This window comes from Pholis gunnellus, assembly GCF_910591455.1.
Source record: "Pholis gunnellus genome assembly, chromosome: 3".
Lineage (NCBI taxonomy): Eukaryota > Metazoa > Chordata > Actinopteri > Perciformes > Pholidae > Pholis > Pholis gunnellus.
The window spans coordinates 12799420-12824753 of record NC_136529.1 but is presented as its reverse complement, the minus strand read 5'-3'; the positions used below and the strand labels follow the sequence as shown (position 1 = coordinate 12824753).

Sequence of the window (25334 nt, the reverse complement as noted above, 5' to 3'; positions counted from 1 at the left end):
ATACGGTGAAACCGCAGCTGGTTACAGCTTTACTTTGCAGGTTACTCGTCGGCTCACTACTGGAGGCCGTCAGGTACAAAACAAAAGGCGGATTATTTTCTCATCGTGTTTTAGATGAAGTGCTGAGAGCGAGCTCGATATTACAAATCGTATGATCTAATCTGGACTTTGATCGGACTGTTTAACCTGCCAACTGTCCACAAACTCTTCGTCGAGTCTGAACTGGACACAACATCAGTTAACTGCAGCGGACAACAAAGTAAGCAGTGCAGTCTGATGCAATGAATGTTTCTGTGGAGAAACTTACAAAGTGTAACTTGTTGAAACTGTGGCAGAGAACTGAAGTAAAAACATCGTCTGGTGTGTTTATGTTAGCAGCTCAACTGATACTTTTCTTTAGGAACTCTGGTTGTATATGATAATGCATTAGTCAGTACAGTCTTAGTACATACTTGAGGTACTTGTAAGTATTTCCAATGTATGCTACTTTATGTTTTGTACTGCACTACATGTCAGAGGGACGTATTTGTTTACACATTCAACAGGTTAACTTTTACTTAAAGCCCCTATTTAGCATTCAAAAAAAGGTTTATTGTCCACTTTAATGTGGTTGTACGCAGCCATAAGGACAATTTCAAGTGTTTATTAATTTACAGTATTTATTAGTAATGCTAATTTTCCTATGAAGACATATTTAATATTATCACAACCACTGGTGGAGTTTAAACTACGTGCATTTCCTCAACTGCTGTCCAATGTTGAGGTACTTGTACTTTACTTGAGGGATTCCATTTTATGCTGTTTTATACAAGTACTCCACTACATTTATCTGACTGCTTTGCTGATTCGAACTATTATCCCAAAATAATCAACTCATTCATTTTTATGTACTGTTATAGATTTAAATACCCAGCAGTATATAGAGTAATTAAAAACAGCCTTACCAGCTTTACCAGTTACACCAACACATGAATGCATCCAGAGTTATAATCCAATAATAAAATACGATTCTGAAATGGACCATTCTGCATAATGAATCTTCTTACTTTTACTCGTATTTTGGAGTATATTTTGAAGCTTAACTTTTTCTTTTACTTCACCACAACATAATAATAGTGTGTACCAGTAACAGTGTGAAGTTAAACCACCGTTTTTCTGTTCAGGATGTCAGCTGTTAAGATGACAGAGGGGAGTGTGCAGGTAGAGGGCTGCAAAGCGCCGCTGTTCTACAGACAGAGTGAACCTACTGAAGGGGAAGTGAGGATGTCCGTTTTGCTCCTTCACGGCATCCGTTTCTCATCAGAAAACTGGCTCAACATCGGCACTCTGGAGACTCTGGCCAAAGCAGGATGCCGTGCAGTCGCCATCGACCTGCCAGGTGAGTCTGACGGACACTGAAAGCTGTCCCATATGGAGGGCTATCTTTGATGCAAAGGGAGGCAATCAGGCGCACTGGGTTCCTTAACTGTCTCCATGAGCTGTTTATCAAAGCCAGTGGTGCAGCAACAACTGCTGACAGAGTCAGTAAGCACGTCAAATCAGTGGCCTAACTACAACAAACAGTTAGGCTTCTTTTTTCATTAGTTTGCTGTCCACTCTCTTTCTCTGTCCACAGGACTCGGCCGGTCTAAGTCAGCCGAGGCCCCGGCAGCGGTTGGAGAGCTGGCCTCTGCCGGCTTCCTGAAAGAGGTGTGTGAGCAGCTGAGCCTGAGCTCTGTGGTGGTGATCAGCCCGTCCCTCAGTGGGATGTACTCCCTCCCCTTCCTCCTGCAGCACCAGGCTCTGATACGAGCCTACATCCCTGTGGCTCCCATCTGCACCGAGAACTTCACAGCAGAGCAGTACCAGAGTGTAAAGGTACAGTCTGTGTGTAAGGTTTTACTTTATACTCCTTTGCGCTCTTCATTTCCTCTTTTAACCTGAGCAACCGTGAATGTCAACCCCATTTTCCAGCACAACCTTCTCTCCCTTTTACATGCGACTGTGAGAGGAGCAGAGCTGGTGTGACTTTCACACTTGCTTTCATCCCGTTCCCAACAATTTAAAAAACATTTCTCAAATGGCAAACCAAGTAAAGGCAGCTTATCCAGTAAGGAAACGTGTTTGTTACTGAAAAGTAGTTCCCCTCGAAATCACTGTATATAAGAGCGTCGTGGCTGCTTAATGTTCAGTGATTTGGGGAAAATGAGTGAAGCAGAAAAGCAGCGACATGATAACAAAGTAAGATGTTGAATAAAAATGACTAAATACATACAGTACTGTAAATAAAGTAGATGAAAAGCAAGTGATGAACGGTAACCGTGGCAGCTATAATTGCTAGTTACTTTGCAGGTTGAGATTTTGCAGACAAAATATAAGTTGTTCGAATTAGCTCCATCTTGACATTATACAACTTTCAATTATCTTTAAACATTAAGGCATCAGTAATTATAATGCAATTATAAAATAATGAATAGTATACCACTCATCTGTCCGCATAATGACATGAGTGACTTCAACCCTCATGATGACGTGGTGATGTAATCTTGGTTAAACCCCTTGAATGTAATGTTGAATGTCATCAGAAGGCGGAGGGTTTAATATCTCCTACAAACACTCGAAGGCGAGGTGAAAGACGTGTTGCCCAAGAGAAGAGAGAGATGCAACAGTAAATCAAATATGGTGATAATGACACATATTTTCATACAGTTTCTCCTGGAAAACATCCGAGGCGTTGCACAGAATTGTTCACGCAAAAAGTGACAGAAACAGTTGTGTCAAGACGGAGGAAAAAGCTAGAGAGAGAAGTTCGAACCTTGACTCCTTTCTCACGTCAGCACAGCTGACCAATCACAGCAAGAGGTCAGTGTGAATGCCTGATTGTTTGGGGGTAACAACAGTCGCAAGTCTTTGTTTAATCTGTGTCTTTCAAATCCCCCAACGTTATGTAAATGAAAGTGTATTTATATCCAAGTATTGTGTGACTTTATTTAATGAAATGGTCTGAATACTTTCTCTGCAGGTGATAAAAGCTAATATCAAGGTCTGCCTGACGACTCTTTTATATACTTTAGTTTATTAGTCACACCAAATAAAAATAAAAAGCTTGCCTTCTATCTTTTTACGAGACCTGTTCAAATGTTTGTTTTTTTAACTTGAGGTAAAATAGAGGACAACTACAGAATCCCTTTAGTTACGGATTTGACCAACTAAAAAAAACAAACAGATTAACTAAAAAGGAGGGAAAGGACTCTGGAAATGATTTAACAGAAAGATCTCTTACCTTCACGTGTGTTTTTGTGTCCCGTCTCTCCTCCAGGTCCCATCGCTGATCGTTTACGGCGACCAGGACACTCAGCTCGGAGAACGGTCGCTGAACAACCTGAGCAATCTGGCCAACCACAGCGTGGTGGTGATGAAAGGAGCGGGTCACCCTTGTTACCTGGATGACCCAGACACTTGGCACAAAGCTCTCACTGACTTCCTAAATACGCTGTGAAGCTCCATGCTGTGCATCAGTGGAGAGATACTCAACAACAACAGTCTGATTCAGAGGAGCCACACAAAAATACACAATATTCATTCATTCAAATTTAGTGCACACACGTCGTCCTGCACAACCTAATTATGACTTTTTAAATAGTGCCGGGAATGAAACTTTCAAAGATATTTTGAGAAATCGGCTTATTCACTTTGCTGAGTTAGATGAGAAGATTGATATTTCTACATGCTAAATATGAAGCTAACAGCCAGCTAACTTAGCTTAGCATGAAGACTTGAACAGGAGGAACCAGCAAGCCTGGCTTTGTCCAACAGTAACAAAATAAACCCACCAGAACCTCGAAAACCCACCAAGTAATAAATGCTTTATCTAGCATGTTTTTTTAAGGCTAGCTGTTTCTGTGTTTCCGGTTTTAGCCGACAGCTGGCGGGAATCCTATTTAGTGTGCAAACAGTGTAATTTACGGGGCGGGATGACCGGACATGTAAAACAGTATAAATAACCTTTTAGTTTCAGCATAGCTTTAATCCCCTTTTGGCGAGAATAAAATAGCATTTTATATGTTTTTATTTAAAAAACATAAAATGCATATTTAACCTGGTAAAACACCTGGTAAACAAATTCAGAGTTGGTTATAATGTAGGGCACAGAGCAGACTACCAGAAGGTGATTACAGCTCCTAGAATGTCACTAAAAAGGTTATTTACGTCTCAAAATTACAATTATATAGTTATATTTGACCGATTATGAAAAAACATGGTTGTGTTTTGCTCTGGTAGGGGTATCTGAAAAAACTCAAGCCCCACATGACTGTCTCCACTTCTTTTGAAATCTAAATTACGCCCCTGAACATGAGAGTCGTGTTAATTGTTTCGTCTCGGTAAGAAAGCTAATAAGTGTATTTTCAAGATCCATAACTTTTCCTTTATACCATGAAATCTAACAAACGATTGTGTATTATAATCAAAAGTAAAGGTGCAATAAAATATTTATATATAGATTTGATATTTTTAATGAATCTCCACCTGTGTCTCAACAAAAAGACAAAACACCACACGCTGAAATGAAGTGAAAAATATGAACATTATTTAATAACTGATTCTCTGTAATAAACAATTTGAAAATATTTTACAAGGAGTCACAGACACAAGATTTTACAAATTTTGCCCTCTTCTTCTTTTCTTTTTTTTTTTTAGCTTCATCTGTACAAAAGAATGGAGCGACATGGACCAGTGTCCAGAAAAGAAGGAGCTAAATCTTCCAAGCACACAAACATTCACACACACACACACACACGTAAAAGAAAAAAAGAAAAAGAAAAGAAAAATTTAAAACATTTTGACTTCAGATCTCAAACTTATCAACAGTGCTGTATTCCTATATTTTTTATAACTTCACTGAAAATTCGACTGATTTTACACTTTTTTTTTTCTCTAAATGTTGCTGTTATTTTTTAAACACACTTGTCAAACATGGTCACATAGCACCAGACTACAGACTACAGAATCACATACGCACGTATCTTTCCCACAGAGACGCACCGACACAGATGCAGCGAGGGTCGGGAGGGGGCGAGAGGCTTTATGAAAACCACCCCATACTTATTTCAGGGTCCTGTCCTAAAGCTGACCCCTCCCTCTCATCATTCCCAAGCTGGTCCAATTCTCAAACTTTTTTTTTTTTTTCTTTTTTCTTTTTTGGCAAAAGTAAATTTGTCAAACCACAGAAATCAGACGTGTGGTCCCTTCAGACGACTTTTTTTTTTCTGTCGGGATGCGCACACAGACGTCACTACATGATTCCTCCATGACCTGCTGTTCGACGGGACCGTGCTGCTCTGTGGAGACCCACTCCCTGAGCTTGCCTCTGACATTCCCACCCGCTCACCAAAAAAACACCTGGGAAGTGACATCCTTGGCTTACTTCTGCCTGGTGATTGACATCTCCCAGCTGGGCGTGACTAAGTGTCATTACATGTTCGCTGTTAGGTGTGTTGTGCATAATGTTTGCGGTGCAAAGAAACTGTAGGCCTACATACTTAGTTTGTGTGTGAGGACTGTAAGCGTACAGAACCAGGTAAAGAGAGGAAGTTGCAGGGGGTACATTTCCACAGGCACGTGTAGCACTCATTTACAGACAGTGGAAATGGGGAAATACAGACAGAATTAAATGGCACAGGACAGAGACAAACAAATGCCAGAAAAGTAAAACTGCATCCGGCATCAGATGATAGGTACTGAACACTGAAAGGAGCCAAATTGGAATTTTTTTTCATTTCAATTTTCGAACAGTCTTTTGCTTCTCTGAGTCAGATTTGTTCGGAGCCGCGCTGCAGTTACTGTGCCAGCATGTTTGTCACATCAAATAGTACCAACAACTGTACAGAGTGAGTAATTAAGGTTCAAATTGTAGCGCGAGTCGTCCCTCCGGAGCAATACAGTGAGGTTTGGGTGGGTGTGAACATTGAAGGTCGGAGGCTTTTTGAAATTTAAAACTCCCACTTGGCTTTCAAGCATTTAATCAAAACATCAATCAGGCATCAATCAATAACGAACCATTTCAAGACGCAAAAATACAAAATTAGAGCTCACTATACTTACTGCAGAACACCAAGAAAACCCAGGGAGTGAATATTTTGGAGGATCTATTTGTTTTGTGTGCGTGAGTGAACATGAGGGAGGGAAACGTATCAGAGCTCCGTACTGTGTAACACTAAGGCATTTAGAGAGGCTTTGTTAACTATGTTGCATTTGAAGCAGAAAACACTGATGAACTACACATTCTTTTGGATACCTCTGCTCTCTTAGATTAACATTTAGGCAGACTGATGGTTAAAGATGGATTCTGTTTGTTTCTGTAAAATCACTTTTTTTTCCCCTCCACAACAACACGGGGACAGGAAAAAACAGCTATGCTACCACAACTGTCGTCCCTCATACACTCCACTTCTCATTTTAAAGACATTCCCTTTGAGGGTTTTTAACGCAAACTAACACTCGCGCACACAATCACACACAAACACATACGATTCAGGCAGAACTATAGCAGTCAGGTGGCCCTAAAAACGCTCTATGGCCAGTTAAGTTGCTGTATACGGATAGTGTATCATAGCTCTATACATGGCTTCGTAAAGGAACGGTATAGTAACCCCATATGATGGCAGTCAGGTGGCTCTGGAGCAACCACAGTCGAGACGGCAAATACATTAAGCAAGAGCCGGTCAGTGCGATGGCTCTGTGTAGAGCTATCTCTATAGCCGACAGATTCAGTCTCACAAGCTCCTCAAAGGTGGCTGCTTTATAAAGGTACTATACAGTGGCTCTACTCTTATACAGCCAATGTGGTCCAAAACAAAGTGCATCAAGGCACTATGAAACAGAGCGGCTCCTAAACATCGTAATGATCAAAGGATGAACTGCGACGGATTACAACCAGACTACTACTGTACGTGATCACCATATTTAGTTGCCTCTTTTGCACTTTTGTTGGAAATGTTGATAAGCCCCAATCCCCCAGCAGCGAATGGTTTTGAAGTTTGAACAGCATCAGTCAAAGGTAATAGAAGCCCCCAAATGAAAGAAAAAGCCCATCCAGTACTATTAGGAGACGGTCATGAGGCTGAGATCTTGGTGTGTCTGTTCTATGACCAGAAGTGAAGCACATATACAAATTGTGATCAGGAGCGTTAGTAGAGGTTACTGGAGATGCCTCATGAGGATTGGCGGAGGTGAGCTTTCCTATCAGTAAGCACAGGGATTCTTATTTTAAACATCAGTCCAAAACCAGAGGTCAGAATGGTCGATTGAGAATAATACACATCAACGATGCTCCAAATCTGCAGTCACCGAACACCGATTAATATTTAACAGCTGTCATTACTGTGTCAGCCAGATAGCACTAGCCTTAAATGGTAAATATGAGAAAAAATACTTCAAGAAATGCGATTATCATCGTTTCATTACCATAATCCGCAGTGGACGTCTTTTAAAAGCTTTAATCTGTAATTAGGCGCTGCACAAAATTAATCTGCATTCAGTTTCTGAGTGTCTCCTCGTCCTCTCATGGTTTATCCTAAATCTAAATAAGAAGCCATTTCCTCCTTGTGTTTTGGCTATAAAAAAATAAGACCACATGAAAGTCTATCTCATTTTGGCAAGTAGATATAGTGCATAAATAAATGAACGTCTTTTTAGATAAACACCTAACGACTTCCTCTTCAAATTAAACCTAAATATATTGTTTGTCTGGAACACTCATCACTTCAGCGATTATACTTGACATTTTGTATACTTGACAGCTCTTTTTTTTCTGTTATTTTCTTTTGTGGTGGCTATAACTGGCTGAATGGTCCACAGCCTCTTACCAGAGGCAAATGACAGAGCGGTGAGACTCTTGAGATGGAGGAGAGAAGAAGAGGGAGAAGTCCCGACGTCTGTCTGGCAGACAGACAAACTCAACTCTCCAGTCTGTATGAGGCGGGAGGTCTGTGGCAAGGACATCGGCCTGTCCTCTTTCCCCTCCCTTCTCTGGATGGTGGAGGTCGTGGGGTGGTCATTTGGGGTTGTTTTCTCTTTTCAGACATTGCCTCTGATGATCCAGGCGGTCCAGCACCACCCACCCCTCTTGCAGATGAAGGTTAACTGGCTGAAGACGCAAACATCCGGCAGTTGTCACTAAGCGACACAAACTGAAGCGAGCTGGGTAGCGCGGCACTCAGGGCTTCCAATTTGCCGTGAAGGAAAGTCCCATTATTACCTATGACTATATCATGAGGGCATAGGGGCATGGAGGTGTGAAGTGGGGTCGGAGGGTTTTAGGTCGGGAGGGCTAAAAGGAGGATAGGTGGAGGACAGTTGAATTAATGTAGTGGAGAGTGACAGTGGGGGCTGACGGCTGGATAAAGCAGAAACAGCTGAATGAGCAGTAAGGTGTAGATGGACGGACGGAAGGAGTGTCCCCGTCCACAGTCCGATGTGTTCTCCTGCAGAGGGAAAACTGTAGCTGTAAGTACACATCTAGTACATCAGATGTGTGTTCAATACTGCATGCTAGTGGAAAACATATGAACTCCTTGAAGAGCTTTGTTACGAATCAACTTTACCAACTAATTTCTTGAATGGAAGCACCCACTCCGCAATTATTCATGTCTCTTCCAGTCTGTCTGTTCACACCCTAAACCACTTTCTTTCGAAAGAAACTGCTAAGAGGAAGGTGGACTATTACACCCTCGCTCTTATTTCACTTTGCATCCACGTTCTGTAATGTTGAATATGGTACAGCTCAACATTTTGTGAGACACAATTATTTGCTTTCAGGCCAAAAGTTCTCGATGTCTATCTGTTAAATAACCAAGGTAACAAAATATGCCCACCATCAAACTTAAAGCGCACTAATGAACATGTTATATCTTAATTGTTTAATCTGTACAAAGACACAGTAAAACGACAAGCTGCAGTTGTCGGTGGTTATGTGCTGGACTATGACTGCATGTGTCTAAAATCACTTCCCTGTTCACTCATTCACTACTCTCTAACGGACACTTATCATCATCATGTTGCGTCAATTGTAACTTTAGCATTGATCAAATTCAGAGTGGGGATGCTAGCAAATGGACTCTACTTTTGTTCTCATTGTTGAATGAGTGAGGTAACTACAGAGTGGATGAAGTCAGACACTAAATGCACTAACATACTACTGTGTGTAGTAAATAGGGAGTGATTCTTGGCTGGGACCAGGGACTTTGTGGCGTCTCTGCTGGTCTACTCTCAACAAGAAAGCGAATAACTAGTCCCTTAAAGACAAGTAACTACAGTCTTCATAAACTTGAATGCAAATTAAAATCTGCATGTTTCCTTTCACGCTGTCTGCCTGTATGTTAATGCTATACATCACAATGTAGCTAATGTTTGCAAAAATCTCAGCCTGATAAAAGTAAATCATAAAAGTAATCAACTGCGTTTCACTGTTTTTGTTCTTTATATGTTGAAGTCAACCTTCATTAACTTAGCAATGGCGACTTGCTCAGAATCATTCATTTGGACAGGAGAAATATAATAATATAATATTCTACTGAAAACTGATAATCAAACTTAAAATAAATGTGCTTATTGATATCGTGTCTGAAAATCTTACAGAGATATTATTGTCAAAGCAGGTGGAAGGTCCTTTCCGATAGCGCGCCACAGTCGGTTCTACACATGGATTTTCCTCCTTGACTGAAAATTGTCTGAATAAAGGAAAATTACAAAATCCTTTGAATCTTGCCTTTTTTCTTTAGCAATGTTTCATCATCTGCCCACATACCAATTCCTCACGCAGTCCAACAGATCTTAAATAACTGGACATAATTCCCGCTATCGTGTTAAAAATAACCTTGAAATAAATGTGACACATCTTTGTTTTCACAGGTATGGTAATCAGGAGTCTTCTTCTCTGCCAGCTGGTATACAATGTGAAAAAGGATACACTCCTCCTCCTCCTGGGACAGCTTCTCTATCTCGCAGGTGTAGCATGGCAACTTCTCTGCCACCACAAACAGCAAGTTGGTGTTGTTTATCTTCTTGGCATGAATCAGCCTGCAGAGAGAGAGAGGGAGAGAGAGAGGGAGAGAGAGAGGGAGAGACAACTCTGTCAACAACCCCCCTCTGCTCGCTTACATCACAGCCTCATTTGCTAATGGATCAGATTCATGAGACTGTATTGTAAGCCTCATTTAGCCAATGATATGACCGTTTCATTAAAGCTGATGCGGTTTAATCATCAGCAGAGTTTATTAGCTCCGACAGAAAGATGAATCCGTCTTGCTAACTGTGCCTCAGCCACGGCGCGATTCTTTGTGGCGTGTATGTGTGAGCGTGTGCATGTGTGTTTAAGTGTGTGTGTGTGTGTGTGTGTGTGTATTTTATCGTGTACCTGGAGCAGTTGCCACAGTCTTGCAGTATGTTGTAGGAGCTGCTGAGATTACTTAAGTAGTACTGGGTCTGGATCATTACACAACTCCGCTCTTTGGTGTTGATTCCTTCTGCATCCACCTCATCTGCAGCATCACCAGAGCACAAAGACACACTCTTGTCAGTTCAGTTGATTTATTAGATCTGGTTCTAAAAATGGGATTACAAAGATGAACTTCTACACTTCTGGGAACGGCTGTAAAACCTCTCTACTTCATTTCTTTATATAGTTTGTATTTACAGTTTATTCACTAAGGATGGGAGAGTGTAACTGAGTAAAACAAACTAATGTCACAGGAAAACTGGGCACTTTAATTAAATATAGAATCATTTATCATTTAACCATCAATGAACTTTTATAGTCTTGGTTAGTAACTCCAATTTGACTTTAAAACTTTACGTGCAGACATCTAAAACACCAAGATAACATTTAATGATTGTCTTGTTTGCACCTACCTGTGGCGAACCAGCTGTGATAAGCCAGTCCATAAATAAACTGTTGGAACAAGGACCTGTGGAGACAGGAGATGGGGCTCAGTGATACGTTCCAGCAATGTAGTTTGCTGTGAATATGGTACTGTTTATTCATTTTGTGTCTACTGTACTGTATGTTACAGTTTTTTCTCACCATGCAGCTGCTGATGTCCACCAAGCCACGTTTACAAAATCGGCAATTGTGGGCTGCAGATACAGACGGACAGAGAAAAATGTAAGAACATTCATGTCATATCAACTAGATTACATGTATATTAAAATCAAAATCATCAGACTCACGATATGCCATTAATTAAAAGTACTATCTTCTAGTCTACTATTTGAATTCATTACATCTCCTTCGCTCTGGTGGTTAAGTACATGTTCTTACCACAAACACTCCTCTGGGTGCAGCTCCAGCTTCGCTGTTGGGCATCCGTTCACACACAGACTGGTAGTCATACGACTGCTTGCGGTAGTAGAAGGAATTATTGTAGAGCGCGTGCATCAAGTAGGAATCAACATCACCGAAGAACATGCCCACCTGTGGGGAACAAGAAACACGGGTTAAGCTCAGTGTAACGATAAACAAGAAAACGTGGTAAGTGTGAAAATGTATTTATTAACTCCACCTCGTTCCAGTCATCCTTCTGATTAGACATGATCAGGAATCCACCATCATCTATTAAATAACACAGGAGATCCTGCACACAGAGGCAAAGATAGGCTGTTAAACAGAAGAAGTAGCTCCAGCTGAATACAGGAAGCTCATCAGAAATTAGCAGAAATATTTACCTCACTGTTGGCTTCACAATCCATTTCACAGCCCCTGTTTGGTCCACACTGTCACAGAGAAAAAACTAAGTTAGCAGCTGAATGTCCTAGAAATACTGCTGAAGACTTAAGCTTGTAAGTATTAAAAGACTTTTTATGTATAACTTATTACCGAATTTGAGCCCTGATGGTTGTCTGTATGGTTGCTTGCAAGAATTTTAAACTTATCCGTCCAGGCCTCAAGGTCTAGTTTCACTCCGACCACTGAGAGTAAAGAGATGAAAATGCAAAAAAAATAAAAAAGACAGATACAAACAAGAATACCGCCTACAGTTGTATGCCTCCGCCAACCAGTCATTAGGCACTTTACATCCATGTCTGTCCAAAATGTCATAATTTTAACCTCTTAGACATTTGTGTGACATAATCAGAAGTAGCATATGAATTCTTCAGTCATGGCCAAAAACGTGTTTTCTGAGGTCACATTGACCTTTGTTGACTTTGTTCAGAATCTAATCAATTCATCCTTAAGTGCAAGTGGACGTTTGTGCCAAATCTGAAGTAATTCCCTTCAAGCATTCCTGAGACATCGCATTCGCGACAAAAGACTGAAATTACAAACAACCAGGGACCATAATGCTGGCGCCGGTCTAGAGGCATAATAAAAGGCCCCCAAAAAATGAATGCAGAGCACGGACATGTCCACACAAAGTGACAAGAAACACAGACGTGTTTATATCTCTTCCTTGCTCTAAAACATTTTTTTTTAACATCATCATTTAACTACCATTAAGGATTCGTCTCCTCTTTCAGAGCTGAACCCACCTGCAGGTTTGATGGTCTTCCCTCCTACTGTGATCTCCACAGCCGTGCTGACCAGGATCCCTATGGTGTCGTTCTCTGGGTTCAGCTGCTCGTCCTGGGCGTCCCGGGCTTCAAGAGGGAAACAAAATAGAGAAACAAGCCGGGAGGGGGTTAGAAACAAAGAGCCACAACACATTATGAGGCTCAGTGTGAGATATATAACCCAAGACCAAGGGAGCATCATTCACCTGTTCGATAAGGCGCTCGGAAGATGTAGCCCTTGTTGTCGAGACTGCGGCGGTAATAGCTGGCATTAAACGGCTCAGGATCTTCCTCCCAGGTTTCTGCAGCCCTTAGATTTAAGAGCACAGACACTGGAGCTGTAAATCTCTGATGTACAAGCCTCCCGCTATATTGAAACATTTGAAGTATTCACAACTTACTACATCAAAAGAGAATAAAATGAGAAACATAACAGATCTACAGACATACGGCTTTGATGAAGAGTGCACTTACTTGTTCGGAAACACTCTAGTTACACCTCCATCTGATGCCGCAAACACAGCAAGGAAGCCATATCTACAAGTCAGGATGGAGAAAAGAGACAAATCCAATTGAAATCGTATTCGGAGTCTAATCTAAAAGTGTAGGTCTTTAAAATCGTACTCACGTATTCAAGTCTTTGTTCTTCCACACTTTCTCAACTAGCTGCCTGATGATGCCAGTGTCCAGAATCAGGTTATGAAGAAGCAAATTGTCACCTAAATACGATCAGGTAGAGATGATCAGAAAGGGTGCAAACAAAATCAGTTATAACGACATCAGATTTCTCTTCTCTGAACACATTGTAAAACTCAATCAGTCCACTTTTGGACAAAACCAAACTAAACATAACTTTTCATTGTAGTGACTATGAAGACATTTGATTCTTTTTTTTTGTTTCACCAATTTCCAGCCAAGTTCAGCTACAAAACTCAAACTGTCTCTGAGCAAGCTTTGTGTTTGTATTTTTCTATAGCTTTGGTTACACAGATACTAATTAGTAGCAGTATATATTAATGGTTGGTTTTGGTCTCTTCAATGGATTTTCTTGTGGGGTTTCTTGACAATAAGAAAACATCACAGCCATAACCATTAGAGTCAATCTTTAATTAACTCATTTAAAATCAGTTTGAGTGGAAAGAAATGAAACTCACATTGTTTGGAGTCCGGTGTCACCTTCTCCATGAGAGCAATGAAGTTGAGCAGGAACTCAGTGTTGTTGTTGGACAGTTCCAGATCATTGCAGTATTCCCTGAGGAACAGACGAGACATTTTAACTCAGAGAAAGAAGCTAAAAACAAACACAGGTATGCGATATTTAGATTCTGTCTTATTTTTCCTTTATGAAGGGACACGCAGCACAAAGCGGGGATGCATCATGTGTGCAGCATGCATTTCTCAAAGCTTAAATTCCAACATGCTGTCGAACCAAACAAAATGTGGATTTGACTGCAGAGTGCAGGCATCACAATGAAGGAGTTATTTTTATTGGTGTGTTTCAGAAGTCAGGTTGCAGCTGGAGGCCATGAGAGTTTGATATCAAAACAACACATGCAAAGAAAATCTTTTTTCATACATACAGTAACCTAACCAACAACCCCTAAATGTATTACTGTAATACAAACATACACCACCACAGTAGCAGCATGCAAAGAAGATTTAATGTGGCTTCAATACGTTATAGTAATGAGGTTAACTAAGAGAATGGGTAAATGCAAAAAAAAAATCATGTCATAAGGTTATAATGAATTCTATATTTTCCTCAAATTTGTTGCAATGAACTAACACACCACTGAAAAAGAACAATGAATGAATAAAACACAACCACTTCACACAGAGTGCAACTCATCACAAGATATAGAAAGCAGAGAACAGTTCAAAAAGGTTGAACGTGGAGTCAAAACAACAACAAAAAATCAGAGTATAGTGCATCAAAAGACAAGACCAAACACTGATGACCATCAACGACACAAAGCATTCACACACAGGGCTACCTGGGAGCAATGAATACATGTCCTTCAGACTCAAAACTGTTTGGCAGCAGAGATTCAAAATCTGCAACAGAAAGGGGAAGATTATCCGGGAAGAGCAGTGGGCAGGGCGGTGGGGAGTTGTGGGTAAACAGCAGCTGTTCTTCAGAGGTGCAGGGACGCAGAAGGGAGTTTACCATAGCAACACTGAGGTATCATGGGAACACTAGCGTTAGCCAATATGGTGCCAAAAATAGTACCTGACTCTAAATGGACTGCTTAGCTTCACAAGCACTCACTTTTCTTTTCTTTATCACTTTGTCATCAAACATTTTCTGATTCTTTTGGTTTCAATCTAACATATTTGGGATGTCTGAGAACTGACTTGCAAGTCGTGATGAGTCAGGAAGCAAGTTCTCAGACAGATTATCCACAATGAGTGCTTTATAGATCAGGCAGGCATCAACATGGCCAACTATTGCAGGGGAGGTGGGTGAAGGTCCTGATGGAAGAGGTCACCCCTCAGACTGGCAGGGTGGAGGGCTCAGAGAGACACATAATCATAGGAAATGCATTGCATTGTGAAGGGCATGTCAAAGGGCAACTTCATTTCTATCACAGACAAAACCAAACAATATCAACCATCATTAAAGCCTCAACAGGTGAGTCTGCGACGAATCCAACGTGTTATTTTCTCATTATGTAAAGACCTGTAACTGTGTACAGCAGAGGAATGAAATTTTAGAGCTAAAATAGAGTGCCCAGGTAGTTTTCCGCCCACAATGCCGTGCACATCCGGGGTCAGGTTTACTGAGGAAGTGTTGGGCCGTGGCCCCGGCAGTCTGAGGGGTGAGGCGGGAGGGAGACAAGCTGATGGAGACAGGGAGTACACAGGGACGACACAGGAGTCAGACGCTGCACCGAGCGGCACCCTGACACCTGACAACATGGGAGGACCTGGGAGGGCAGGACGCAGCTCAGCCCTGAAGGGTCAGTCTGCAGGCTGCAACATCTCCAGCTACAGTATAAGACGGGATACTACGACAGCTAACAAACATTACATAACTTTCTTTTTAATATGGAGAATTTAAATATAGCTATGTAAAAATATTATGACCACAAGAGATCCCTATTTACTCTACTTTAAACAAATAGCAGTACTTACATTCAATACATGTGCCGATACAGATTTAGGACTACAACATTTATATTTCAGTTTAGTGTGTTTGCCTACCTCCATAACAGAACGATAATAAATATTTTACTTAACGTAAATTATTCGAGCTATTGAACTAATAAGAGGGAGTTTTAAAACAAAATATCTAATTAAAGATCTTTCAACACCTGGTGAGCCCTGGTGTGAGAATTAGTTAAAGACATTTTAACTAATGACACTGTAAGAAAAAAGATAGAAAGAGAGAACGACAGCAAAGTGAAAGAGAAATGGAGAAAGATGACGAGGAAGAGAAAGAAATATGGTCGAAGAAAATGAAAAAAGAGTAAGAATGAGACAGAGAGGGAGAGAGAAAGGAGGCAGACACAACCCATTTGGAGCTATCCACAGAAGGAAAAGGATTAGGAGGAGGGACAAAAGACAAGTTTTAACAGAGAACATGAATATTTGTCTTCCTTGGGTGCAGTAGGTGTTTTTTTTTTTTTTGCTTCTGGAGCAGCGGGTACGTGGGTGGGGAGGAGGGTGAGGTTGGGGACCAGAGGAGCCATCGTGAGAGATGTGGGATCTGAGCTGCAGCAAGAGGGTGAAGAGAAGAAGGAGGGATAAAAGGAGAAAAAAGGAGGAGGAAAAAGAGGAAGTCCTGAAGGCAAGACGGGCAGGAACAGAGGCAAGCAGGCTGGGACAGGTGAGGGTAGGAGGAGGAGGAGGAGGGGGGCAGCAGGAAAAGGTTAAGGACGAGAGGTGTGGGAAGGAGGCAGCGGTAGGAAATAGGAAGTAAAGGAAGGAACGTGGACCAATATGGAGTATACTTGCCCTTGGTGTATGGCACTGTGTGGATCCATCAGAGAAGGAGTGAGCAAGAAAAGAAACAGGGGGTCGGGTGGGAAGGGGGGATCACAGACAATATTTTATTCAATTACTGCTTGAATAAAAATATTGTTTTCTTGAAAGAAAGAAACCAATTTAAGTCAAACAAGACAAGAGAGAAAAAGAAATGAAGAGCAAACATCTTATTTGCAAGAGCAAACGAGGAAACGTAAAACCAACGGAAGAAAGAAAGGAAAAAAGGGAAATCCAGGAAAGGAAAAAAGTAAAGACAAAACCAGTAATTGTGAGAGATAACCATGGTCAAACAAAAAAAAAAAAATCAAATGAAACAGGAAAAGAGGGAAGTAACAGGGTCTGGACAAAGAAAGAATGAGAGAGACAACAAGTGTCCCCATTCAGACCCACAAAAACCCAAACTCCCACATTAGACAAGCCCTTGTCCCGGACCGTGTGGGAGTTTATATACACTGAATGATTCCAAAGCTGAGAAACATCTCACACAATCTAACAAATACATAAATAAAATTAGAAAATAAATTACACACATAACAGAAGGAAAATTCCCCAAATAATAAAACTCATCATAAGGAGTGAAAAGCATGCGTGTTTTCACAGTTTTTCAGAACATCAAATACTTTCAACACAGATGCTTCAGAATCATTACTTGGTGGAGAAGAGGCGAGAGCATTTGGCAAAAAAAATAATAGCACAAAAGTCACCATTATTTTCACCTGAGTAATACAGTAAAACCACAGCTTTCACCTTTCTGTCAGTTCAGTTATTTTTTTCTTCAGCCAGTGTGAAGAAAAAACATCACCATTTTACAGCACAGCATGAAGACAGGAGGGAACAGGGGGCAGTAGAGGAGTCGGGGGACTCAGGTATGATCTTGCCTATTGTAGAGTGTAGCGAGGGGCAAGAAGGGGGACAGGGGCAGGCGACTCCGCTCGGACACTCCCTATGATGATGTTGGAGACCCAGGACAAAGGACTGGATAAGAGCATAAGGTCATATTTGGGAGAGAGAGAGAGAGAGAGGAGGAAAGAGTGGAGAGAGAGAGAGAAAGAAAAGGAGAGAGAGACAGCGAGTGAAGGATGCTGGGTATTCCCGGGTACTTACACTGCACCTGAAGGATCTGGTCACTCAGGTTGGCCTTGATGTGGTTCTCACTATATGTGGGCAGTACCAACCCTAGACTGAGGTAACGAGGCAGACACAGAAAATCAGGAACACGTTATGAATGCACATGTAAACTCTCCAACATACAAAACACACACAGTCGGGCTCGCTCGCCAACAGGTTCCCGAGAAATGGATTATTACGTCTTTAATGTGATGGCATTAGGCAGTGAGGGATCAATCTTTTTTGACCTCTAGCAGCGCAACGGAGCAATGTTTTCATTATCCCCGGTTTGTTTTTATGTGGTGACGTGAACGTTTCATCCTCCTCTACTGATTGTCAGGTGGCAGTAATGTGCAGAAAAACAGAGCTATGTACCAGCAAAAGGAAGACTGCTAAAAAGTAGGAAGTAAATCGATTAACCACCTTTGTTAGAGCTCGGAAGAAACTATGAAATGATAAAAGAAACATAACTTTGGTAACAAGCGACGCTACAAACGACACACGGTACATTTAAGCACTGTCTGTGGGCTATTACTTATGGAGAGAAAGTCAGTTTCATTTAACAGCAGTGAGTGACTGGTAAAAAATGATGAAGTCTTTTGGGGTTTTACTTTTTAGTTACACCCACTCGCATGAAGCCACTACTGAAGTAGCAGTTTTAAGTTTCCAATTCAGGAGATTTTAAGCTGATTCCCATAAATCAAATTCTCAGAATACACATCTGACACATTCTCGATGCCACGCTGCTGTGAGAAGGCCGGTGTCCGACTGTTTTCAAGCAAAGCGACTGCGTTTGGAGCGTGTGCACTCTGTGAAGGATCAAACATGCTTGGTATTTGGGCCACATAGCTGATTGTGTTTCTGTTTAAATCGAGTGAAAACTTCAAGAGGGTTCAAACAAAAGAGAAGTGTCAGTTTCACTTTGAAATATGTCTTTGTTATGGAGTGTTAGTTTGACCTACATATGCTTTATGTTAGTAAATATTTACTCTTCTTCCAAAACCATAAATCAAAGGGAGAAAAAGAAATACATGTCCCATCTCTTAATCTGTGGTGCCATACAAAGCTAAAATATAACCAATAAGAGGATTAATTGGAACAGATAGAACATGAGACTGTGACTGTAACAGGATCAGACTGAGCCACAGCTACAGCAGACTAAAGTAGATAAGGCAAATTTAGATTTAAAGAAACATCCAATTTTGCCAGTTTTATGAGTAGAGAAAGTCCCTAAACGCGAAAATGTAGGATGAGTGACAGAGAAGAGCTTTGAATGTCTGGTTAGAGTTAGATTTGACTGTTGCAGGCAAAAACTGTAACACGTGAGGATTGTTAAATACACTGGAATTTCTCTTTGAGTCGGAATAAATAGAACTGTGCAGAGAAAGCCTCATATGAACTCAGCCAGGACTGGGAACGCTGCCAGCAGATGTAATAAAAACACACACATCAGGCATTTGTAGGACCATTGAATATCATAAACTCTAATTTGCAAAGTGTTGCCTGGAGGAAATATCATTACGATGCAACCTCAAATGTTCAAGCAAGTTTTGAGAAGAATAAACTACGCAATTAATTGGTGCTTAGAGTACTGTTGAAGATTTTTTTATGAGAGAGCGAAGCTACTGTTCTTTAATATGGGTGATTCAGATGAATTATTTAATACAAATACAGAAGGCAAATGAGCACGTTGCCTTTATTCAGTGATATGTTTAGTCTATTCCAAGAGCGTGACAGTGGCAGCTACAGTTAACAAACACTGCTGGCTGATGAGTAACCAGCTGTCAACCATAAATCTGAGACTTGTGACTCAAAAGTATCAAAGTTGGACGTTAACAGTTTCAAGTTGATGCATGCTTAATTTCAAACAGACCTGTAATCTGTGCCGTCCACAGGCGTCCACGTGTACGTACGCATGGCCTCGTCAATGTACCTCTGTTGACAACCACAAAGAGAAACAGGTAACACGGTCACATCCTCAGCACATCTGTCTTCCCATAATTGGAGGGAAACAACAGATCCTAAACATACCGAGTCATTCAAGTTCATTGCAAAAACATTCAGGAAGGTGCTACAGTGGATCATGATTGAGTCTCATATATTGATGACTTGCCTCATCAACTGACTTAATGAGCGTCTTGATTTTCCTTTGCCCTGGTTTGCCATCAATCATCTGTCGACGGATCTGAAGAGAGAGAGAGAAGGAGAGAGAGAGAGAGAGGACATAGAGGTACATAAAAAGGAAAAATAACTGACTAATAAAGTGATTAAACTAAATGCATATTAAAAACACAAGCTGAAAGTAATGATGATGTTTCAGAGAGGTTGTTTTTACCTCCTCCTTGTTACTGTCCTCCAGCTCTGAATCCAGAAAGTCCAGAGTGACGGACTCCCTGAAGTTAATGATCTGAACAAGAGCGAGAAAGCAGCCGAAGACGAGGAGGAGGGGGTACGACGTCAGTCAGAAGGGGAAAAAAAAAGTCAAAATTTGGCTTCAGAGGAACATTAACTGATTAAATGCGGGGCGGCGTTCATAGCTGGACCTACTTTGGGTCGCAGGTTGGGATGCAGCAGTACGTAGCCATTCGGGTCGATGGCAAAGGTGTAGCCGTTGGCTCCAAGCTGCACATATGAAGAGTGAATGGAGGTGTGATTCAATAATAATCAATATTAAAGGGATACGAGACTGATATTAAATGTACAACATGCTCACTCTGTATGTAGGTGTCTTCCTTTTAATTTCGTTGATTGCAATATCTACTCCCATGACTCCGAGGATGAGCTGGTTCTGTAGGAAAAACATACGAGGTGATCATTAGTATTTCATCCACAACCGCACTGGCATCCGAGAATCACAGAGAGCCGGTAGCTGTGCCGTGAGAGTACTACATCCCAGTGCCATCTTTGACTTATCACTTTGTGTGCAATCTGATTAGTCCATATTTTTTACAGTCTATCTGAAACTGTGGCGGTTTGCATCATTGCTTCAAGCCGGTGTGATAAGCTCACAGTAAATACTTTGGTCATGGATATTGAAAGCCGGATATATCTGTCTTCTCTGGACGATACTACCGACGGGTGGCTGTGATGTCTGTTGTCACCTCAGGGGGGAGGTGTTGCCTCGAAGAGCAGCGGCTGGATGGACGCCATTACAAATGACTGATGATGGTCGACAACAGCAAAGAGACGGAAATAAAACCTTGAGCACACCTGCTACTCAAACTCCTTCTCCTGTTTGAATAACCGTGTGTAGCCTTAACAACGAGAATGACGATGAAAACATTGTTCTTACATAATGACAGAGGTAAAGGCTCATTAATGTGACGGATGAGCTGGGGTATGAATCATCACATCTGTGTGCTGTGTAAGAATAAAAACTCCAGCTATTGATCCAGCTTGTATTGCAGTGTTGTTTTTACCTGAGCGCTTGCAGTATCAACAGTGAGGTTGAAGACCGGCATCGTTCCAGTGATGACAAGGCCCAAACCCTGAAAAAGCATATTATTTTCTTTATATATAGTGTGTAATTAAAAATCCAAGCCAATAAACACGATAAGCCCCAAACAAATCAACTGCAATTTTAACTCGGTTCAAACTTTTTTAACGATAAGAAGTGAAATTGAATAGATTAAAAGATTGTGACACCAGAATTACTTGTAGGATGTAACCATGCGACAAATTTTCGACAAATTCAAAAGGTCATCATCTGAATATCTTTGGATCTATGGACTAAATGATGTAACATAGAATGAGAAACATTTGGTAAATTGTATAAAGGCTACTTTACGGTTCAATTAAATAAAATGTCTTTCTAAGTGTTCTCTCACCAGAGCATCCTGGTAGACGTTTGTCCACTGCACCTGCTTTGCTTTAGTCCCAGCCAGCGCCATGGGACGACCCAGGACATCCAGGTACTCCTGCAACGGCAAAAGCACACATGCTCGTGAGACCAAACACAACAAACACGTACAATCAAACAAGCGTTTATAGCGCTTGTCATGTAGAGGCGGTTAAAGCAAAGAGCTGGAAGAGCCAACGTTCATCTGTCATAAAACTATAAGACCCTGACCGGCCTCCTCTCTGTCACCACATAAACCAGTGGGCCACCAGCAGCAGCATCCCGGGCCTGCCGAGCCATAAAGCCTCCAGTCCTAAACCACTCACGGCCGTTTCTCATCATTATGAAGGAGCTATTAAAAACACATTAAGGGTGTCAGTGGCACGACGTGCAAACAGGCCATTCTCCCAGAGGCTCTACTGTCATCACTGGCACTCGGAGAATGTCCCACAGCTATTGTGAATAGAGGTGAGGGGTTAAGTCTACTAGTAATACATCATATACAGTTTATTTCTTCCGTTCTCAGGAGCCACCTCGCACAACGGCTGAGATGTCATTGTTTTGTAAACAACCTATAGTTTCTTGTCATTTTAGATGTGATGTGTAATTGGTACAATTATTGAGTGATTGACCTCATGACATATGAAGCAAGTGCACAGTCGGTACCATCGCACTGAGAGCCTTTAGAGTCTCGTTGTTATAAAGACCAGAGACAGCAACATTGTTCTCTAGTCAAACAGACTGTGTATACATCTGCAAACATTTACAAAAACACAAAACCCTCCTACCCTATTCAGCAGTCGGTGAGTTATAAAGCCGAATGTTACAACACAATACAATCAAATGTAAAAACAGGATAAGTGGGAAATGCAGCTGCTCTCTCTCGGGGTCAAATTTCCAGCCATTTCGCAAAAAAAACTGAAACTGTATCGCAAATTTCTGACCCTTGTGTCTACCCTGAATAGAGAAAAGGGGTGCCCTGTATAAGCACACAGCTATTTCAGTATTATGCTTTTGACCGTTTGTTTTTCCATCGCCTGAACAGTGAGGTGCTGACAGGCGTAACCTATTCTATTATTAGCTCAATAAAAGTCTGGTTTAACGCGCCACAGGGAGATATTCCATCAGGGCAATGACAGCCAGACCTTTTCACGGGATAGAGGGAACATTTTCCGCCTGGCTAGAACAATCTAGGAAACATAAAAAGCCGGCAACTGGAGATGTGGTCCAAAGGAACCGGAGCCACATAAACTCCAGCAACATCCCTACAACCATGATCGCAGAGAGGGGACTCTTCCAAAGACAAGCATCCCAGTTAAAGCCTTATTGTTGCTCCACTGAGAGATCCTACACAAAGAAGTCACTATTAACTTCAGTCTCAGATAACTATGCAGAAACACAAAATATGGTGACATTTATTTTCAAAACTATTCCACTATTCCTACATAATCGCATGAGTCAGGACAGTTTGAATAATAATATCCTTGCCATCTATGGTCCATCTGTTATTTGAATGTTGCCATCTTAGTCAAGTGAGTCTATGTGATGAGTGTGTGATGTTGAAGGGCAGAGTGTGATTAAATAATGTGTCTTCTGGGCCTATACAGAGAGCTGTAGTCACCCACCTTCGGAAAACCTATTAGATTAAGTGGCAGTTCTTGGAATATAAATATGCTGGAGTTAATGGAACAGCTGACAGTATATTCTAGGGCCTGATCGCTCACCGGGTCGGAGGAGAAGGCAGGGGAGAGAGGGGGAGGAGGGGTGTGCAGTAGCTCCCCACCTCCCAGCAACTGAGTCAATTTCTACAGCTGGAATGAGGTTATCCCAAGGGCCTCCAGAAGCTCGTAGTGCCTCAAGCAAGAGTGGGGGGGGGGGGGGGGGGGGCAGGACCCTGGGTGTGTGAGGATCCTAAGGTGTGTGTGTGAAAGAGAGTGTGATAGAAAAAGCGCAAGAGATCTGAAAGTCTTTACTTCAGAGCGTCCAGAATCATTCTCAGAGAGTCCACAACCCTTTTCGTTATCACTCCATCTCCAGCTCTGTCACTTCCTTTCTGTATTTCTTGTCCAGCTGCATCGAATACTTATCTACAATCTGTATAATTATCATCAAAGCAACCATGGAGGAAAACTGGACTAGCTTCTCACTTATAATTGCATTTTTTTTTTTGTGGATTCATAAATGTGCATTCAGTATCCCATGTACTTTACCTGCGTGTTGATTCTGATGGCTCCAATTGATGGAATTTCAAAGTAGTAACCTGAAGATCGAGAGGAGAAAATCAATACACTATTCCAACAGAAAGCTTTGCATACAGCCTGCGTCACGGTGCCTGTCCGCGTCATATTCTGCCCCCATTTTCAAGATTGAAACAGTCACAGCGTGTACAAAAGCGATCCATTTGTAGATTGGAGTCTAATCTCTACCGTGCTATTAGGTACACGTAATGCCATCATCTCCAGCTGATGGTGTTGGGCCAAGCAGGCATGGTGGAGCTTGTGGCCATTGACCTCTCTACACTCGTGGTCGTGCTGCAGGATGTAAATGTGGAGGCTCGTTGGGAATGCTGAGCCCCAGGCACTGCTGCCGCTGATTAGGAATGAAGGAAAATGACCGACTGGGTCAATAACCACGCCGCTCCCCAAGCTATTAAAGCCATGAGTGTTTATACAAAGAGCGGTGAAATGGAGACAGCATCCCCAGAATGTTAAAAGGCTGAGATGACTCTCATTATTTTGTCACATTATGCACTGTGCCACAGTGGTTTGTGTCGAGACTTGCCTTCTCCGTCTCATTCATTTGCACATTTGAGCATGCAAACATTATGCACATACATACACATCTCTGCACGCACAGGGCACACATACTTATAATGATAATTTTGTTCAGAGCAGTAGTTTGTCCCAGTGCTTTTGGCAGTGTTCCAGAGAGGTGGTATCTGTGGGTGTAGGGCAACGCTCAGCGAGACGTGAAGAGGGTAAGATATAGATGCTAAAAAGTAAGTCTGTAATGTAGATCTCCACAGTGCTGTGCAAGTTAACAACAAATGTCTGCTGTTTGAGAGGCAATTATGAATGATCAAAAACATTTTCTTTCTGAAAACTCATTACATAATGCCTGTGTACTATTAGAGGTCAGTTATCCTCTTACGTCATCCTAAGATTTATGAAGTAATCTGGAACTGTTTTGAGAAAAATAAAACGGAACATTTGGGACTTTTGATTAGTGTATAAAATACATCACATCCATTGAATTAAAAATATATCATGCCTTTTTGCTAAATGAGGTTCCTACATAGAAACAAATGCTGTTTTTATTTTGCTGTAAGGAAAAAATCAATTAAAGCGACGTTTCTATCAGCAAATAATGATGGTGATATTTTATATTTGCATGCAAATTCATTCACTTTGAAAATGTTGGATTCAGTGTATCGTGCTGCGTTACGATTTGAGAGAGATGGTTTTCCCTGCTTATACAACCGCAGCATGGAACATTAGTAGATTATTCTGGTTTTCGGCCATATTACAAAATTGCCTCCTTATCTATGTTCCCTACTGACACAAAAAATTGTAGCTGCAACCTCCTATCTTGCAGACAAATTAGGCACCTATCCCTAGAACCCGCAACGTTTTTGGTTAAAATGCTTTTATAGTTTTTGGACCTTCAGGTAAGCTACAAAGCTACTGAGCTACTTTATAAACTAGATTATTCTATTAGCATGCAAGCATTTTAAAAACAGGATTAAGGATCATTTGAGCACTGAGTTATCCTGATAATGATGAACATTATTGGACTGATGCAATTTGCTGGTTTGTCGTCTCGTTATGTAAAATGTTGATTTTATGTTGTTTTTTTAAAATATTTCCAGTTTGGTTTT

At 41.3% G+C, this 25334-nt stretch overlaps 2 protein-coding genes across 3 annotated transcripts in view; one reads left to right on the top strand and one right to left on the bottom strand.

Annotated features, from left to right (window-relative positions):
- The first annotated feature begins 122 nt into the window (after positions 1-122).
- abhd14b (abhydrolase domain containing 14B) lies at positions 123-4545 on the top strand. Of its 2 annotated transcripts, none has more exons than XM_079156664.1 (4): positions 123-259; positions 1164-1378; positions 1616-1857; positions 3299-4545. In XM_079156664.1, the coding sequence occupies exons 2-4, from the start codon at positions 1165-1167 to the stop codon at positions 3476-3478; spliced, it is 636 nt and encodes a 211-aa protein (XP_079012790.1). In that variant the 5' UTR covers positions 123-259; position 1164; the 3' UTR covers positions 3479-4545. The 2 variants fall into 2 exon arrangements, with proteins under 2 accessions (XP_079012790.1, XP_079012789.1); XM_079156663.1 differs by having other exon boundaries at positions 1616-1866.
- A 3794-nt stretch (positions 4546-8339) lies between these two features.
- cacna2d2a (calcium channel, voltage-dependent, alpha 2/delta subunit 2a) overlaps positions 8340-25334 on the bottom strand; it is a gene marked incomplete at both ends in the record, with an annotated part of 136124 nt that continues 119129 nt past the window's right edge. The window contains 25 exons of the mRNA XM_079156694.1: positions 8340-8462; positions 9614-9696; positions 9947-10056; positions 10394-10517; positions 10888-10943; positions 11060-11112; positions 11297-11449; positions 11538-11609; positions 11701-11748; positions 11852-11943; positions 12505-12612; positions 12732-12835; positions 13000-13062; positions 13154-13244; positions 13680-13777; positions 14520-14580; positions 17617-17693; positions 19493-19554; positions 19733-19804; positions 19955-20026; positions 20167-20241; positions 20333-20407; positions 21039-21107; positions 21447-21536; positions 23668-23717. Of these exons, the coding sequence (XP_079012820.1) occupies positions 8340-8462; positions 9614-9696; positions 9947-10056; positions 10394-10517; positions 10888-10943; positions 11060-11112; positions 11297-11449; positions 11538-11609; positions 11701-11748; positions 11852-11943; positions 12505-12612; positions 12732-12835; positions 13000-13062; positions 13154-13244; positions 13680-13777; positions 14520-14580; positions 17617-17693; positions 19493-19554; positions 19733-19804; positions 19955-20026; positions 20167-20241; positions 20333-20407; positions 21039-21107; positions 21447-21536; positions 23668-23717 (2081 nt within the window). The remainder of the gene's footprint in view (positions 8463-9613; positions 9697-9946; positions 10057-10393; positions 10518-10887; positions 10944-11059; positions 11113-11296; positions 11450-11537; positions 11610-11700; positions 11749-11851; positions 11944-12504; positions 12613-12731; positions 12836-12999; positions 13063-13153; positions 13245-13679; positions 13778-14519; positions 14581-17616; positions 17694-19492; positions 19555-19732; positions 19805-19954; positions 20027-20166; positions 20242-20332; positions 20408-21038; positions 21108-21446; positions 21537-23667; positions 23718-25334) is intronic.